Source organism: Bombina bombina, chromosome 1, assembly GCF_027579735.1.
Source record: "Bombina bombina isolate aBomBom1 chromosome 1, aBomBom1.pri, whole genome shotgun sequence".
Classification (NCBI taxonomy): domain Eukaryota; kingdom Metazoa; phylum Chordata; class Amphibia; order Anura; family Bombinatoridae; genus Bombina; species Bombina bombina.
Genome location: NC_069499.1, coordinates 1,485,799,666 through 1,485,817,201, shown reverse-complemented (window position 1 = coordinate 1,485,817,201; position 17,536 = coordinate 1,485,799,666). Strand labels below are relative to the sequence as shown.

At 35.9% G+C, this 17,536-nt stretch overlaps 1 protein-coding gene across 2 annotated transcripts in view; it reads right to left on the bottom strand.

Annotated features, from left to right (window-relative positions):
- ABCA5 (ATP binding cassette subfamily A member 5) overlaps positions 1-9,645 on the bottom strand; it is a 477,891-nt gene extending 468,246 nt beyond the window's left edge. Inside the window, exon 1 of one of the 2 annotated variants that reach the window (XM_053707235.1) lies at positions 9,500-9,645. Coding sequence is in view for 1 of the 2 variants with exons in the window: in XM_053707226.1 (XP_053563201.1) it covers positions 9,419-9,425 (7 nt within the window). In the remaining variant the exon portion in view is untranslated. Of the gene's footprint in view, positions 1-9,418 lie in introns of both variants that reach the window. The other variant, XM_053707226.1, reaches the window with a different exon arrangement.
- Between the last annotated feature and the right edge of the window lie 7,891 nt (positions 9,646-17,536).

The window sequence follows — 17,536 nt, the reverse complement described above, 5'->3', positions numbered from 1 at the left end:
GGGTATTGTATGTTTTTTACAGGCAAAAGAGCTGTTTTCTTTGGGGCATGCCCCGCAAAAGGCCCTTTTAAGGGCTGGTAAGGTAAAAGTGCTGTAAATTTTTTATTTTAGAATAGGGTAGGGCATTTTTTTATTTTGGGGGGCTTTGTTATTTTTTTAGGGGGCTTAGAGTAGGTGTAATTAGTTTAAAATTCTTGTAATCTTTTTTTATTTTTTGTAATTTAGTGTTTGTTTGTTTTTGTAATTTAGTGTTTGTTTTTTTTTGTAATTTAGTTTAGTTGATTTAATTGTAGATAATTGTAGGTAGTTTAGTTAATTAATTTATTGATAGTGTGTTAGGTTTAATTGTAACTTAGGTTAGGATTTATTTTACAGGTAATTTTGTAATTATTTTAACTAGGTAACTATTAAATAGTTATTAACTATTTAATAGCTATTGTACCTGGTTAAAATAAATACAAAGTTGCCTGTAAAATAAATATTAATCCTAAAATAGCTACAATATAATTATTATTTATATTGTAGCTATATTAGGGTTTATTTTACAGGTAAGTATTTAGCTTTAAATAGGATTAATTTATTTAATAAGAATTATTTTATTTTGTTAGAATAAAATTATATTTAACTTAGGGGGGTGTTAGTGTTAGGGTTAGACTTAGCTTTAGGGGTTAATACATTTATTAGAGTAGCGGTGAGGTCCGGTTGGCAGATTAGGGGTTAATACTTGAAGTTAGGTGTCGGCGATGTTAGGGAGGGCAGATTAGGGGTTAATACATTTATTATAGTAGCGGTGAGGTCCGGTCGGCAGATTAGGGGTTAATAATTGTAGGTAGGTAGCGGTGAAGTTGGGGGCGGCAGATTAGGGGTTAATAAATATAATATAGGGGTCGGCGGTGTTAGGGGCAGCAGATTAGGAGTACATAGGGATAACGTAGGTTGCGGCGGTGTACGAAGCGGCAGATTAGGGGTTATAAATAATATGCAGGGGTCAGCGATAGCGGGGGCGGCAGATTAGGGGTTAATAAGTGTAAGGTTAGGGGTGTTTAGACTCGGGGTTCATGTTAGGGTGTTAGGTGCAGACTTAGGAAGTGTTTCCCCATAAGAAACAATGGGGCTGCGTTAGGAGCTGAACGCTGCTTATTTGCAGGTGTTAGGTTTTTTTCAAGCTCAAACTGCCCCATTGTTTCCTATGGGGGAATCGTGCACGAGCACGTTTTTGAAGCTGGCCGCGTCCGTAAGCAATGCTGGTATTGAGAGTTGCAGTGGCGGTAAATATGCCTGTACGCTCCCTTTTTGGAGCCTAACGCAGCTCTTCTGAGAACTCTAAATACCAGCGTTGTTTAAAAGGTGCAGGGGAAAAAAAACACGCGTAGCTAACGCACCCCTTCTAACGCAAAACTCTAAATCTAGGCGTATTTATTTAAATAGCAAGAGTGATAATTAAAAAAAATAGGTTAGCGACTACATTAATGCACTATTTATAAATGCATTGCGGTAGTCAATAGCTGTAAAATTGACATTCACTTTAAGTTTTTATAATGGGTGTTGTATTTGATGCTCATCCTGGTTGAGTAAATTGTGTTTGTGAAAGGTTTATGTTTAGCCAAACCATGTAATGTTTTGATTCTGTTTTGTATATAGTTGTCTTGAGTAATTTTTCAGAGAAGGTTTATTTGTGTGCAAGATACGCAGTTTGCAGTAAACGGATTTTAAGGTTGTGTAATTAAATTTGTAGCGTCCTTTAGATGATCCTTATCCTGAATACTAAGCTTGCTGTCTGTTCTTTTGTTAAAATAATTAAGATGCTCACTCACACACTGAAGTAGTTGTATTTACTGGTAGAGCTGCTACACATGCGGTGCTGCAATACAGTACAATACATTTTATTAGATGAGCCAAAACAGTTTCTGTATCTAACAAACTCCTAAATGAGGAGTCTAATAGGTGCGCCTATATAAATAAAATGTAATGGGCGTGTATACACCTAGTGATAATTTTTGTGCTGTAGTAAAATGATACATATGAAAAAAAGGGAGAATCCTGGATACGTCCAAAAGTTAAAAGCTTCTTTATTGAGACATATTAAAAAAAAATGGAACAGGCACACAAGAAACATAGCAGCCAGGTGTGGCACTGATGGCTTACGCGTTTCGGCTGATCAGGCTATGATTACGGCTATCAGCCGAAACGCGTAAGCCATCAGTGCCACACCTGGCTGCTATGTTTCGTGTGTGCCTGCTCCATTTTTTTTTAATATGTCTCAATAAAGAAGCTTTTAACTTTTGGATGTATCCAGGATTCTCCCTTTTTTTCATATGTATTTATCGCCAGTCCTATCCTGGATTCGGTGCTGTGGGGAGGTGTGTGCATATACTCTGCAGCAGTTGGAGGAGCATTGTACGGAGATCTATTGGTGATTCGCTGTGGGTGAGTGACAGAAGGAAGCCGTCTATGGGAGACGGTCCGCCAACGGAGGCGGGGAATAGGAACGTCTGAGCAGTCGATTGTACTCACCAGGACGCCTAGCAAACAGCATCGGACGAGACAAGCACTTGGAGAGGTATTTGAAATGCCCGTGTATCGTAGGTCCGTGAGGATGATCCGGTAAGGATATTTGCTATGGCAGCAGTGATATAATCTTCTTTGCTTCTAACTTACACGCACCACCCACGAACTCTGTTTGCTTATGTATACGCATTTACATGGAAGATCTTTCCAACGCTGCAAGTGTATGGACTGTTTTTGTGTTAGTGAGGCACAGAGTTTTTTTCATATATTTTGTAGTAAAATTATATACAGCACTGTATATAAAAATTACAATGGTGCACATTAATATAAATGAATACAAATAAAAAAACAAAACATCAAAAACAATAATAATATTATGTGAAATCACTGAAGTAAAAATAACATCAAGTCAAGTATAGGGAATTATCACATGTATTCCCAAAGGTTTTGCAAAACAACCCTAAAACTTTAAAGCTCTAGGTCACTGGTAGACATCTCTTCTTGTGTTAATGGCCATTCACTTGAAAGAATCCTATAAAACAAATTGGAGAAGGCGCCACATAGCGTAGTACAGTTTTTTTGTTTAAATCGCCTCCCCTTTCCGGAACCTGGTAATTGGTGTTGAACCGGTGGCGGACTGCAGCCTGAGGAAAGGGTTTAACTGTGAAACGCGTGTCTGTTTTTATGTGTTTTAAACAATAAACACCACTTTTTATTATACCATTTATGCACTTTTGATGGTTCTTGGTGCCGATGCAGTTAGAATAACTGGCATTACATTGTACCTTTGGATCCAATCTCTGCAGTCCGCCACCGGATCGACACCTATTAACAGGTTGCAGAAATGCGTAGCATTTTTTAGGGTGGTCTTTTACTATACCCCACCTATCTTTGGTTCCTGTTTTTAAATAGCTTTTATGGTTTTTAATAAATTGGTTGTTGAACCTTTTTAACTGGAACCTGCCTCGCTTATCCTTTACCAAACACTTCCACTGGAAGTAATAAGCTGCTGGAAACCCTGCAGCTATGTGTTCCTGTGATTCCTGAGCTCCTGTTATCCTGCTTTCCTGGGCATTCACACTTGGGAGTGTTTGCACTCGACAGAACAGTAAGCTGGGTTGCTGTAAAATTATCCACCCTGCATCTAATAGCACTGTCTGAGTGCTCCTGGGAAATGTGAGTACCCTGGCACAGGGGCTTATCTGCAATTTTCCTACATCATTTACTACTGATACACACATGCGCCTCTCTATGTTTTTGTATTTCTGTACTAGATTATCTGTCACTAAGGTGTAAAGAGAGTGTTGCACCTTTTTGGATTTCCAGAGGTATCCCCCAATTGGAAGAAAAGTTTGAAATAACTCTTGGATGCTTCAGACATCATATGTGTTGGGACTATACTATATAAATCTATGAGGTTTGCATATCTATAATAAGTGGGTGTCTACCCATAGATTGGAAAGTTTATTTCCTTCATACAGACGTTTTTTTCACTCGACCTAATCTCATATATATGTATCAATAATAACACTCATTACTAATGTGAATATCTTTACAATTGAATATTTTTACAATTGTTTATACTTTTATACATCTATATTGAGTCATTGATTGTATTGATATCTTATTTATCTCTTTATTTTTATTCTGATTAGCGCCCTCTATTGGAAGTGATTGCTTTTATTTCTTCTGTGTAATTATATGTGAGCTATCTAATAATGCAGAAAACCAGAAGTTGTATCTTGAACAGTAAAATAAATTCTGAATGGAATGGTTCAAGCTCACTTTCCTGGTAATAAGGGTAAAATCATACAAGTAAATACTCCCTAATTTGTTTTGAACGTTATATGCACAAGTATCTTATACCCTTGCAGAACAAGCAGCTAACTTATATTGAAGGTAGTATGGGAACTGTTATTTAGGAGATGTAATGACTACAATCAGATCATAGGTAAAATGGGAGAAGGTTAATCCCACCTATAGCCTCAGTGTATATACTTATAATAGATGATGAAAAAGCAGGTGGTATCTTTTCAGATTTTTATGGGTTTATGAGACTTGCTCAAAAACATTAATGACCTTGCAAAATTTATAGACACAAATCAACTCTGATAGATATCCTAAGTTTACAGATGTTGCTATCCTGACTGATTTTAAGTAACTGAAAACACCTGCTTAGTCTTGCTGCAGAGGTCTGGTGAGGACAATGTGTAACAAAGGCACAGTTGGTTTCCAAGAGCTCGAAAACTCAAGTGCAAAAGATCACGTTATCTTCATGGGCATCTTCGTTTGGGAGCTATTAATAATGGTGCTGATGAATAAAGGTGTACTTTTTTGGTTGTTGTTACTGCCTCAGCTTTTCTCTCACCAAGTGACTCACTCCCAGCTACAATTGCCTACTTTGCTTGCTTGAAAAAAATGTGATACTCAATCAATAGGGGGCGCTTTCATGATAGTGATAATAATAAAAAATATATATATATATATATTATAATAAAATATAGAATGAAACACGGACTCTCAGAAAACCCTGTTCATACAGAGATGAAATATAAATCATTCAAGAAAATGTTCTTATACATATACAACCAAGTAAAAAGTCCATTTGATAGTCCAAAAATGAGCTATGATATTGCAGGTTGACAACTCTAAAAAGTAATCCAAAAAACAGAGAGGCGCCAACATGTGTGTATCAGTAAGTCATGAAGAGTAATCACACATAAGTAAACACAGGGTACTCACATTTACACAGAGCACACCAATGTGCTTGTAGACACGGGCTGGTTATCACAGCTAACAAGCTAGCTGTTCCTAGGCACTGGAACCAGAAGAATCGACAGTCCGTTGTTTGGTAGTGTAAAGCTCAAGGTAGAGAGTTCAGGCAACGGTATCGAATAAAAAAGTGTTTATTCTAAAAACAACACCAAAGTATACCATAAAACAATTCCACTAAATTGATCAATAAAAACATCAATTAATTATGCACCGCGTTTCTCGGCTCTATGGCCGTTTCATCAGGCATAACAAAACTTTTAATATCGCTGGCTTAAATAGCCTAACACTACCAAACATTGTTAAAACCTCCCACTTTGTGGGAGTAGAAAAACGGACCAATCCCTGTCCTCCTAATGGTGGGTGTGTAAAAACACTTGTTCGTGTACATTTACATATATTTAATCAGGTATTCCATTTAAATTCACCTATGCAAAACACAGACAGTGCAAACTATACATATAATATTTATTATAATCTATGAGCCTGTATTGGTACTAAACAAAATAAACACAATATGGAGTTGCACTATATTGTAGCACTAAATGAATTGTGTATGAATACTTACACTACAATGTGGCGTGACTGAATGTTGCTTGAGCCTATCATGAAGAATTACGTTATTTGTAGCACTATGTGAACAAATGTTGTTTTACTACTCTCTGACGTCGCTAGCAGTAAGGTGCGATTTGTCAAAGGACCATAATGCGATCAGCTGGGCCAATAATAGCCCATTGGTTAAACTGCACAATATGTGTACATAAGCATACCTATCTACTGATCAATTGTGCATCTGAGTAATATGTACCTAAAAAGTGACAAATAACGATGTTGATAGGTTATGTAGTGGACTCTTCCCAAACGTGACGTGTATAGTAGTGCTAAAGTGAAATACTGTACAAATCTAAAGTTATAGTCTATATATAATCTGACTGTAATAAAAATCCCTATGGAAACCACTTGAAGATACCAATGTTAAGAACTTCCCACACTGGAGGACTTACAACTACTAAATGTATTTAACACACATATTGACATGCCAACATATGAACAAAAATTATATAAATAACATATCAATATAAAAATATACACGTACATATCATAAATACTAATTGAATTGAGTTCTAAAACAACCTAAATGAAACCATAAATGATTCAAAATAATAAAAATACTAGAAATACATCAAAGTCATAAACTTTAAGTTAGGTTTCAAATATAACCATATTAAAAAGCAGCAGTATCAATGACCTCATTAAGACCAAGTGGAAATAATGAACCAAATTTATAGATCCAAAAAGTTTCCCTTTGTCTTAGTTTTATAAATCTATTGTATTGGTTAAAACCAGGGATACTTTCTTATGGGGTAATAGGAAAGCTACAGGGGTCCCCATTATGTTCATGGACATGGTGTCTGGATACACTATGTTTGAGTGATTTATTTCTGATATTACGGAGGTGTTCAGTCCATCTGGTGCGTATATTACGGGTTGTGCGACCCAAATATTGAAGTCCACATTTACAAGTAAGAATATAAATAACAAATGAGGAGCCACAAGTAAGATGCTCTCCAATATAGAATGTTTCTCCTGTGGCATTAGAGTTAAAGCTTTTGTGACCAGGTGCTGATCGCATTATGGTCCTTTGACAAATCGCACCTTACTGCTAGCGACGTCAGAGAGCAGTAAAACAACATTTGTTCACATAGTGCTACAAATAACATAATTCTTCATGATAGGCTCACGCAACATTCAGTCACGCCACATTGTAGTGTAAGCATTCATACACAATTCATTTAGTGCTACAATATAGCGCTACTCCATATTGTGTTTATTTTGTTTAGTACCAATACAGGCTCATAGATTATAATAAATATTATATGTATAGTGTGCACTGTCTGTGTTTCGCATAGGTGAATTTAAATGGAATACCTGATTGAATATACGTAAATGAACACAAACAGGTGTTTTTACACACCCACCATTAGGAGGACAGGGATTGGTCCGTTTTTCTACTCCCACAAAGTGGGAGGTTTTAACAATGTTTGGTAGTGTTAGGCTATTTAAGCCACCGATATTAAAAGTTTTGTTATGCCTGATGAAACGGCCTTAGAGCAGAGAAACGCTATGCATAATTGATTGATGTTTTTATTGCTCATTTTAGTGGAATTGTTTTATAGTATACGTTGGTGTTGTTTTTATAATAAACACTTTTTATTCTATACCGTTGCCTGAACTCTCCACCTTGAGCTTTACACTACCAAACAACGGACTGTCGATTCTTCTGGTTCCAGTGCCTAGGAAAAGCTAGCTGGTTAGCTGTGATAACCAGCCTGTGTCTACAAGCACATTGGTGTGCTCTGCGTAAATGTGAGTACCCTGTGCTTACTTACGTGTGATTACTCTTCATACTTTACTTTGCTTGCTTGCTTGACTTTAGCTCCTGCCCCTACAAATATATACTCTTGTGACACCTATGTCTCCCTATCTTGTGCTGAGATAATCCTGTTATCAGACTGAAAAGGGGGCACACACATGTTTAACACAGACCCCCTTTGTTTTAGTCCTTGCTTGAACTCCACAGCTTCTCTACACCTAAGCCTCAGGCACACTCTGCAGAGTGTGCACGTCAAGCCATTGAAAGGTTCCTGTATCAACTGTGAGAACTCTGCTGTGAACTGACCACCTGTGACATTGCTAATCACCTGAACCTGCACTCAGGAAGGATACTGCTGTCTAATAAAGTTGCTCAATTGCTTTGTAGTCCAGATTCAAAAGGTATTTTCAGAGGACAAAAATGGGGGACTGATGGATATTACTATGCAAAGACACACTCACTGCAGATACATCTAATTAACATTACTAACCAAAGTGTATTGTCTTGTGTGTGTGAATGGTGATGAATTAGTTCATTTTGTGTGCATTAAATGTGTAGCAGGTCCACATAGCTTTATAGGATAGTTATCTGAGTAAAATTCAATTAGTACTTCTCTTATAACTGTAAATGGTGGAAACAAACATCCTCGCCTTAGTTAGCCACAACATGTCAGCTGAACAAAAAACAAATATGGTATGTTAAGTTTCCGGTCATGCTAAGAAGGAACATCATGAACTGATCACGTGTTGATCAGGCATAAGATGATAGATATCTGCTAATGTTTATTGGTTTGTAACTTATAAGTGTATATGACGCAAATTGTATTATGTATACTGAGTGAGGAATGCCTTTCCTCAGATTCTGTAACAAACTTGTTATAGCATCTCCCTGTGCACTTGTAATAAACTATATTATTCACCTTACAACCTCCTGGTTCTTTCCAAGGTTACATGAAAGACCCACATTTCTAACTAACTGGAATTGCCTCTAATTTGAAAACATCCAGAGAAGTTAAAAGACTGGAATAGAGAGATGGGAATTTCCAATCCTTTAGAAAAAAAATATCTAATGATTTTCTATATGACTATTTTTGTAAATACATCAGTTGATAAGTATTTCTAAAGGATTGTAATCTACCCCAAAAATGTTTTAACAGCGTCAAGAATTGTATTTTTATGGTATAATGTCCCCTTACAGTTTACTTGTACAAAACCGCTTTACGCTCTATTATTAGAAAAGCAAGGAAACCAAATGACTGCATTGTCCAACCACTGGTTTGCAATCACACAAGTAATAGTCAACCACAATCTAATATTTTTCCAAAAAAGATAACTCTTGAAGTTTAACTTGTCATGAGAGGCAAAATATATCTCTGCCAGTGGTGGTCTAAATCCCTGACAGTGAGTAATGTAAAGTATTAAACAACATATAAGGACAAACTATATACTTGAATACACTGGTAATTCTCTACATGTGGAATACACATATGCACATTACATTTACCAGCAGCACTCTGATGTACAATACCTTATAGGGAATACATGGCATGCACACTTTTGTAATTTGTCTGAGCATATTTACATAGACGTATACACAATACATTATAACACAGTATATTTATAACCTAACTGCATACATATGTAAACATTTAAATAAGGCAGGTTCGATTCCATTACACATGCCAGTTACATATATAGGATGACATTGCACACATATAAGCAATGCAGTACGGTTTGCTTGACACACACACTGCGGCTCACTTACCACACATAAACACTATAGTCACAAGCTGCAGATCCGCACAAAATGTACAGTACCAGTATATAATGCACACAATTGCCGCACCTTGCAGGGATACCACTCAGTTCTAAGGATGCTGCAGCTCTAGGCCCGAAACGGTTGCTAGGGCTCCGTTGCCGTAGTAACCTTCTAGGCCGACTCGGTTCTTATCCGATGAATTGCCATGCACACACGGCACTGACACTGCTACAGGTCCCCAAGCAGCTACAGACCACCAGGGGCTGGTCACTGACAGTGCCTGGAAGGAGGGGCCGTCGGTAGTGACACCTACTGGACACAGAAGGGTAATACAGTCAGGCCCGGAGGGTCATGTTACCTGATGTGACTCATCAATACCATGGACAGGAATACACTTGTAATGTATCTGTCTGTCAAAATCTGCATATCTGTTTATGTTTGTCCATATGTTCGTGCATCTGATGTTTATATCTAAAGTCTGTGTAGCTGCTGTACCTGCATGTTTGTCTGCTCATCCATTTGTCTCCTGTATCTTTGTATACATCCATCTATTGTATAGTTCTTAAATATAGTGAGCATATCAGTCAAAACACATTCACACTATATTTTAATGCCACTATTTGAGTTACCGTACAAAATATAGGGTTAGGAATGTTAAAAGTCATCAATATATATTTATATAGTATGTACAAAAATGTTATTAATGGTATACTGTTCAGTAGCATCTAAACTTAAAAAAATACAATTTTGCCTGAGTAAATGCTGTTTAAATTGAATATGTCAGCTGTTTAATTCCTATTAATGCTAATTGGCTAATACAGTGAATTCCATATAATCAGGGGACTATTTAATCAGAACAAATATGAAAAACAGAAAGAATGTTATTTAGTTTGAATTTGTTCCACTTATTTGAGCCATCTTGCCACTTAAAGGGACATATTACTCATATGCTAAATCACTTGAAAGTGATGCAGCCTAACTGTAAAAAGCTGACATGAAAACATCACCTGAACATTCTTTAGCTCACCAGAGTAAGTGCTTTATGAACAGTTTTACTTCAGCTGCTGTCCAGCTGCAAGTTGAAAAAAACAAACAAAAAAAAAAAATAGCCAATCAGCATCAGCGGTGCTGAGGTCATGAATTGCTTTGCTGTAATCTCATGAGATTTCATAGTAAACTTCCTTAAAGGGGCAGTAAACCTAAACAATAATGTTATATAATTTTGCACATAGTGCAGAATTATATGCCATTATTTTAGCGCCAACTTTATACTTCAAAGTATTTCAAAGATTTTTTTATCCCAAAGTAGAATTTTGTAGAACGCTGCTCCTGGCTCTGCTGAGCGGGTCTATTATTTTCAGAAGCGCATCGCTGCACGCTGTCTAGTCACAGCCGGCCCAATCGTGCCATTTAACTCAATGTAGCTCACTCCCGCTACCAGACCAGAGCGGGAGCGAGCTACATTGAGTTTAATGGCGAGATCGGGCCGGCTGTGAATAGACAGCATGCCATGAAGCGCTTCTAAAAATAATAGACCCACTCAGTAGAGCCAGGAGCGGCGTTCTACAAAATTCTACTTTGGGATAAAAAATCTTTGAAATACTTTGAAGTATAAAGTTGGCTCTAAAATAATAGTATATAATTCTGCACTATGTGCAGAATTATATAACATTATTAAGTAGGTTTACTGTCCCTTTAAACTGAAAAGGAAAATAACATGACTGTCCCTGCACATACCAGATGCTCACTCCCTTGCAAGTCCTGGGACTAGCATTCTGATAGGCTGCTTAAAGTCTCTTTACAGTGGGGTGTGAATACTTAGGAAATTTTGAGATAAGTATCTTCTTTTTTTACATAGAGATGTTCATATGATACAGTACAGTGTCGGTTGATGAAGTTTTGAAATAGCGGGTGCATAATTGCTTGTGCGCAATTTAAGTTAGCGCTTGTTGGTATTAGTGCGTCCTCAGAGCTCTGGTTAACTGTTTCACAAAACAAAAAAGGGTCACAAAACACATCAAAAATACATTGAAAAGTACAGTTACACTCATAACACCATCTAATAAAAATTTATCAAAATAATATTGCACAAAAAAGTTATAAGGGTTTAAAGATATGAGGTCTCAAGAAATGAAATACATTGATATACATGTATAAAGATGTATAGGTATGTATGTATGTATATATATATATATATATATATATATATATATATATATATATATATACTCTCTATATATATATATATATATATATATATGTGTACATATGTATTTATGTATTTGTATGTGTATATATGTATTTACAGACATATATGCACATATAAACTAGGGATAGACAGATATAGTTTTTTCACGGCCAATACCGATACCTATTATTGACCGTTTTTCAGGCCGATAACAGGGGCTGATATTCTGTACATTTAAAGTTTCGAAAAATCAACACAATTTCTACACAAATCTGGTATAAACTGAACATGCTTATTAAAATTTTAAACATTAAAAGTAAACAACTGGGAAAAATAAAGTGCTTGAAAATTAACTTATTAAATGGCTTCCCAGAACATAGAAAAATGGCATAAATCCCTTTTAAACTGCACACTGATATAAAATAAATTTAAGTCACTACTGCAAAGCTAGACACATTTCACAATTTCTTTAATACTCCCACTTAAGTAGAAAAACATTATAGGGCAGAAAGCATAACATTTCAGCATATTCTGCTGTTAAACGGCTTCTGTTTTTTTTCATATATTGCTGCCACTTCACTAAACAAAACGCTCACTTGGTACACTTTACAGATAAGGGTTAAACATAAAATAAAAAATATATATATATATACTGCCACTTGACAGGGAAAGAAAGGACATGCTGGAATATCAGTGCTAGATTTATTTATTTGCTTTAATTTTTAATATGCTCATATATTTATTGGATTGCAAATACCTTCCCTGGTACTGAGGAGTGAACTGTTAGTTTCTTTATTATGTCACTTATGGGCAGTTTTATACATGTGTAACAGCGCCACCTAATGTTCAGAGCATTGTTATCCACTGCTAGAGAATATTGATACTAGTCTCCTATACTGCATAGCTTTCTACTCAAGGTTTGTTGTTGTGGACATTTAATTGATGTGCCTGAACTATAATCTTTTAATGTTTTTTTCTATGCCCATGAAAGGGGAAAATAAAATATTTAAAATATAGAAGCTTTAGTAAAAAATTTTGCAAATGTGTAAAATTTAAGCAAAGAGTTTTTTTAATACAGTGCCTTATGAGAGATTAATGCACAAAATTAAGGGACTGGGGATTGCTGAAAATGTTAGCTCATGGATAAATAACTGGATAAATGCTAGGGAGTAACAAGTAGTAGTGAATGGATCATACTCAGATTGGACAAAGGTAATCAGTGGAGTCCCCCAGGGATCAGTGCCGGGCCTTGCGATTTTTAATATTTTTATAAATGACTTGGAGCAAGGATTAAATAGCGATATCTCTATTTTTGCAGATGATACCAAGTTAAGTAAGGTCATTAGGTCAGAGCAGGAGGAACTTTCGTTACAAAGGGATCTGCAAAAATTAGAAGTATGTGCAGATAAATGGAAAATGAGATTTAATATGGGAAAATGCAAGGTTCTACATTTTGGAAGTAAAAATAAGCAGGCAACTTATTATTTAAATGGGGCAAGTCTTAGCCAAACAGAGGAGGAAAGGGATTTGGGAGTAGTAATAGATAACACGCTAAAGATGGGTGCACAATGCAGGGCAGAGGCTTCAAAGGCTAATAAGACACTAGCATTTATTAAAAGAGGCATTGATTCAAGGAAGGAAAGTATAATTCTGTCACTATATAAATCCCTGGTAAGACCTCACCTTGAGTATGGAGTGCAGTTCTGGGGACCGATTACAAAAAAGATACTGCAGGACTAGAAAAAGTTCAGAGAAGGGCCACAAAGCTAATAAGGGGAATGGAGAATTTAAGCTATGAGTAGAGGCTAGCCAAACTGGGTCTGTTTTCTTTAGAAAAAAGGCGCTTGAGAGATGACATGATTACTTTATATAAATATATTCAAGGCCCATATACAGAGATGGCAGAAGCTCTGTTTATTCCAAGAAAATTGTATGTGACAAGAGGTCACAATTTAAGGTTGGAGGAAATCAGATTTAATCTCCTGCAACAGAGCAATGTAAGAGCAATAAAATTGTGGAACGCATTACCAAAGGAGGTAGTGAATGCTAATATCATAGATACATTTAAAAATTGTTTGGATACATTTCTGTCTAGAAACAAAATTCATGGATATGATTGCTTGTATTAAATTGGTCACCTTTTAGTGGGATTATTTAAGTTTAACTGGAGCTTTTTGTAAGTATTTTACTGTATATTTGTATAGTTTGAACTCGATGGACTTCTGTATTTTTTAAACCGCATCTACTATGTATGTTACTAGAATGCAACAAATAATGTTATATTTGTGACAGCAATTAGTAAGCAGATTTATTTTATGTATTGCTGACCCCTATGAGTAAAATCAAAAGTAATTTAGCTCTGTGTACTTCAGGGTAACTATGTAGCTTTAAGTGCCACTTGAAGATCCCATTTTCCATTTCACAAATCATATATTTGTCTATTCAAGTCAATCTACAGGCCTGCCATTGGGAGTATGGTAGTTGGTAACTGAGCTCCCAGGAACACCTGGGCTTGGACTCTGTTATCAGTGCTATTTATTATTAGATGCTATGCTATGCCCAGCTTATATGTGCTATTGATGATTTGTGTGATTTGTGTCACTTAAAACTACATATTTTCCTTTAAGTACACAGAGCTAAATTTCTTTTCATTTGCTCCATATCAGTAATATCAGTAAGTTCCTGGCCGATACCGATATTTCAGAAATTCCAAATATCGGCCCTAAAAATAGTCCGCTCCGATATATCGATCTATCCCTAATATAAACCCATAAATACATATGTGTACTTATATAGACATATAATATATAGATATATTTTACCAACATACTATCAGATATATGTAGAAATATGTATTTATAAATAAATAGAACATATTCTGCTATGTAAAGAACATTGGAATGTGAAACATTCATATTTTCATGTCGGGTTAGTGCACGTGAGAATATGCGATCAGGATTGTGCGCAAGTAGGGTGTTATCATGTGCAATATTAGTTCTGCTTTTTATGCGATTCAGGTTAGCGCATGAGCGATAACTGTTTACTTTAAACTTTTAATACAAGCACTAGCCGACATGCTCAAAAAGCTTCTAGCAGAGAGTGTTAAATAATGCTCCACTTGTAACCTGGCTCTAAGTAATTTGCATATACACTGCAATTGTAAGGTCTTTATAATATGAAATTAATTTTATTGACATTTTAGAAAAATAATGTAACCAAATAAATTAATATTTGATTTGTTGAAAAGTACAAATGTGAATTTTAAAGGGATATAAGCACTAAAACATGCTCAACATAGTGATGTATTCAAACCAAAGATTATCCAGAGAATAATATGCATTTTTTTAAATTATATTTGTTGCTTAAATATTGAACAAATAAGTGTTTTAGAACAGGGCTGAAGCTGTAATCTAGGTTTCTCTTTAAAAGAAAAATTAAAAAATATGATTTTCTTATTTTCTCTGAGCCAGAAGACAGATACAAATTAGTTACTAAATTGCTCAAACAATGGCTTTGCGGAATATAACAGTGAAAAGTCTGTAGTTTGCACTTTTAATTTTTATTGAATTTGGAACTTCCACAAGCTAAGAATAGGAGACACAAGTAATGAAAGTATATTGCTAAGTGTTTTACTAAGCATAATTGCATTCTCAGTGAGTTTTATGTCCTCTTAAATCTCACAAAATCTTTATTGAAGACATCTGAGTTCTTTCATATTTACATGCAGTATATTTATAGATAACATAGGTAGATGAAAGTGTAAAGTGATAGTAAACTATTATGAAAATAAAGCACTGCATATCAACAAAGGCAGTGCACACATATTGTAGACATAAGGTTTTTTATTAAAGGGACAGCAAAGTCAAAATTAAACTTTCATGATTCAGATAGACCATGCAATTTTAAACAACTTTCAAATTTACTTCTGTTATCAAATGTGCTTTGTTCTCTTGGTATCTTTTATTGAAGACTAAAACTAGGTAGGCTCGTAAGAGCTCAGGAGTGTGCACGTGTCTTTAGTACTCTATGGTAGCAGTGTTTTGCAACATTGTAATACAAAGCTACAAATAATGTTGCAAACCATTGCTGCCATAGACTACCTTTAGATGATCCTCAATTCCTCAAAAGAGAAAAAAAGCAAATAGCATGATATTATTTAAACAATTTAGTAAAAACGATGCATACAAAAAATGGCTACTCACATATACCTGAGCTATCGTCAGCTCAGGTGTAAATGCAGTCCTGAGTACAAAGCTGTCAGGATCAGCTATAATGTGCATATGCCTTTTCACAATCTCCAGAATCTCCAAAGAAGGGAAAACATAACAATAGTGTGATATTGTATTATACCAACTCAGATATACCGGATATTTGAAATGTTACTCACACTTTATGGGAGCTATTCCTAAGCTCCACTTTAAATGCAGACCTGAACTTTTTGGCCGTCAGGTAAAGCCTCAATTAATGATTCCGGAGCCGCTTCCAATCAAATATTTATTAAAAAAGTATAAAATATATAAAAATGCCATCTGGATAGCTTAGTCATTCGGGGCTGCAGTGAAAAAATGTTACAATATACAAGTTACACTTAGGCCTAGATTTGGAGTTCGGCAGTAGCCGTCAAAACCAGCGTTAGAGGCTCCTAACGCTGGTTTTGGCCGCCCGCTGGTATTTGGAGTCATTGATTAAAGGGTCTAACACTCACTTTTCAGCCGCGACTTTTCCATACCGCAGATCCCCCTACGCCATTTGCGTATCCTATGTTTTCAATGGGATCTTTCTAACGCTGGTATTTAGAGTCGTTTCTGAAGTGAGCGTTAGAGCTCTAACGACAAAACTCCAGCCGCCTGAAAATAGCAGGAGTTAAGAGCTTTCTGGCTAACGCCGGTTCATAAAGCTCTTAACTACTGTACCCTAAAGTACACTAACACCCATAAACTACCTATGTACCCCTAAACCGAGCTCCCCCCACATCGCTGACACTCGATTAAAATTTTTAACCCCTAATCTGCCGACCGCCACCTACGTTATACTTATGTACCCCTAATCTGCTGCCCCTAACCCCGCCGACCCCTGTATTACATTTATTAACCCCTAACCTGCCCCCCACAACGTCGCCGCCAGCTACTTAAAATAATTAACCCCTAATCTTCCGACCGCAAAGCGCCGCCACCTACGTTATCCCTATGTACCCCTAATCTGCTACCCCTAACACCGCCGACCCCTATATTATATTTATTAACCCCTAATCTGCCCCCCTCAACGTCGCCGACACCTGCCTACACTTATTAACCCCTAATCTGCCGAGCGGACCTGAGCGCTACTATAATAAAGTTATTAACCCCTAATCCGCCTCACTAACCCTATCATAAATAGTATTAACCCCTAATCTGCCCTCCCTAACATCGCCGACACCTAACTTCAATTATTAACCCCTAATCTGCCGAGCGGAGCTCACCGCTATTCTAATAAATGTATTAACCCCTAAAGCTAAGTCTAACCCTAACACTAACACCCCCCTAACTTAAATATAATTTACATCTAACGAAATAAATTAACTCTTATTAAATAAATGATTCCTATTTAAAGCTAAATACTTACCTGTAAAATAAACCCTAATATAGCTACAATATAAATTATAATTATATTATAGCTATTTTAGGATTAATATTTATTTTACAGGTAACTTTGTAATTATTTTAACCAGGTACAATAGCTATTAAATAGTTAATAACTATTTAATAGCTACCTAGTTAAAATAATTACAAAATTACCTGTAAAATAAATCCTAACCTAAGATATAATTAAACCTAACACTACCCTATCAATAAAATAATTAAATAAACTACCTACAATTACCTACAATTAACCTAACACTACACTATCAATAAATTAATTAAACACAATTCCTACAAATAAATACAATTAAATAAACT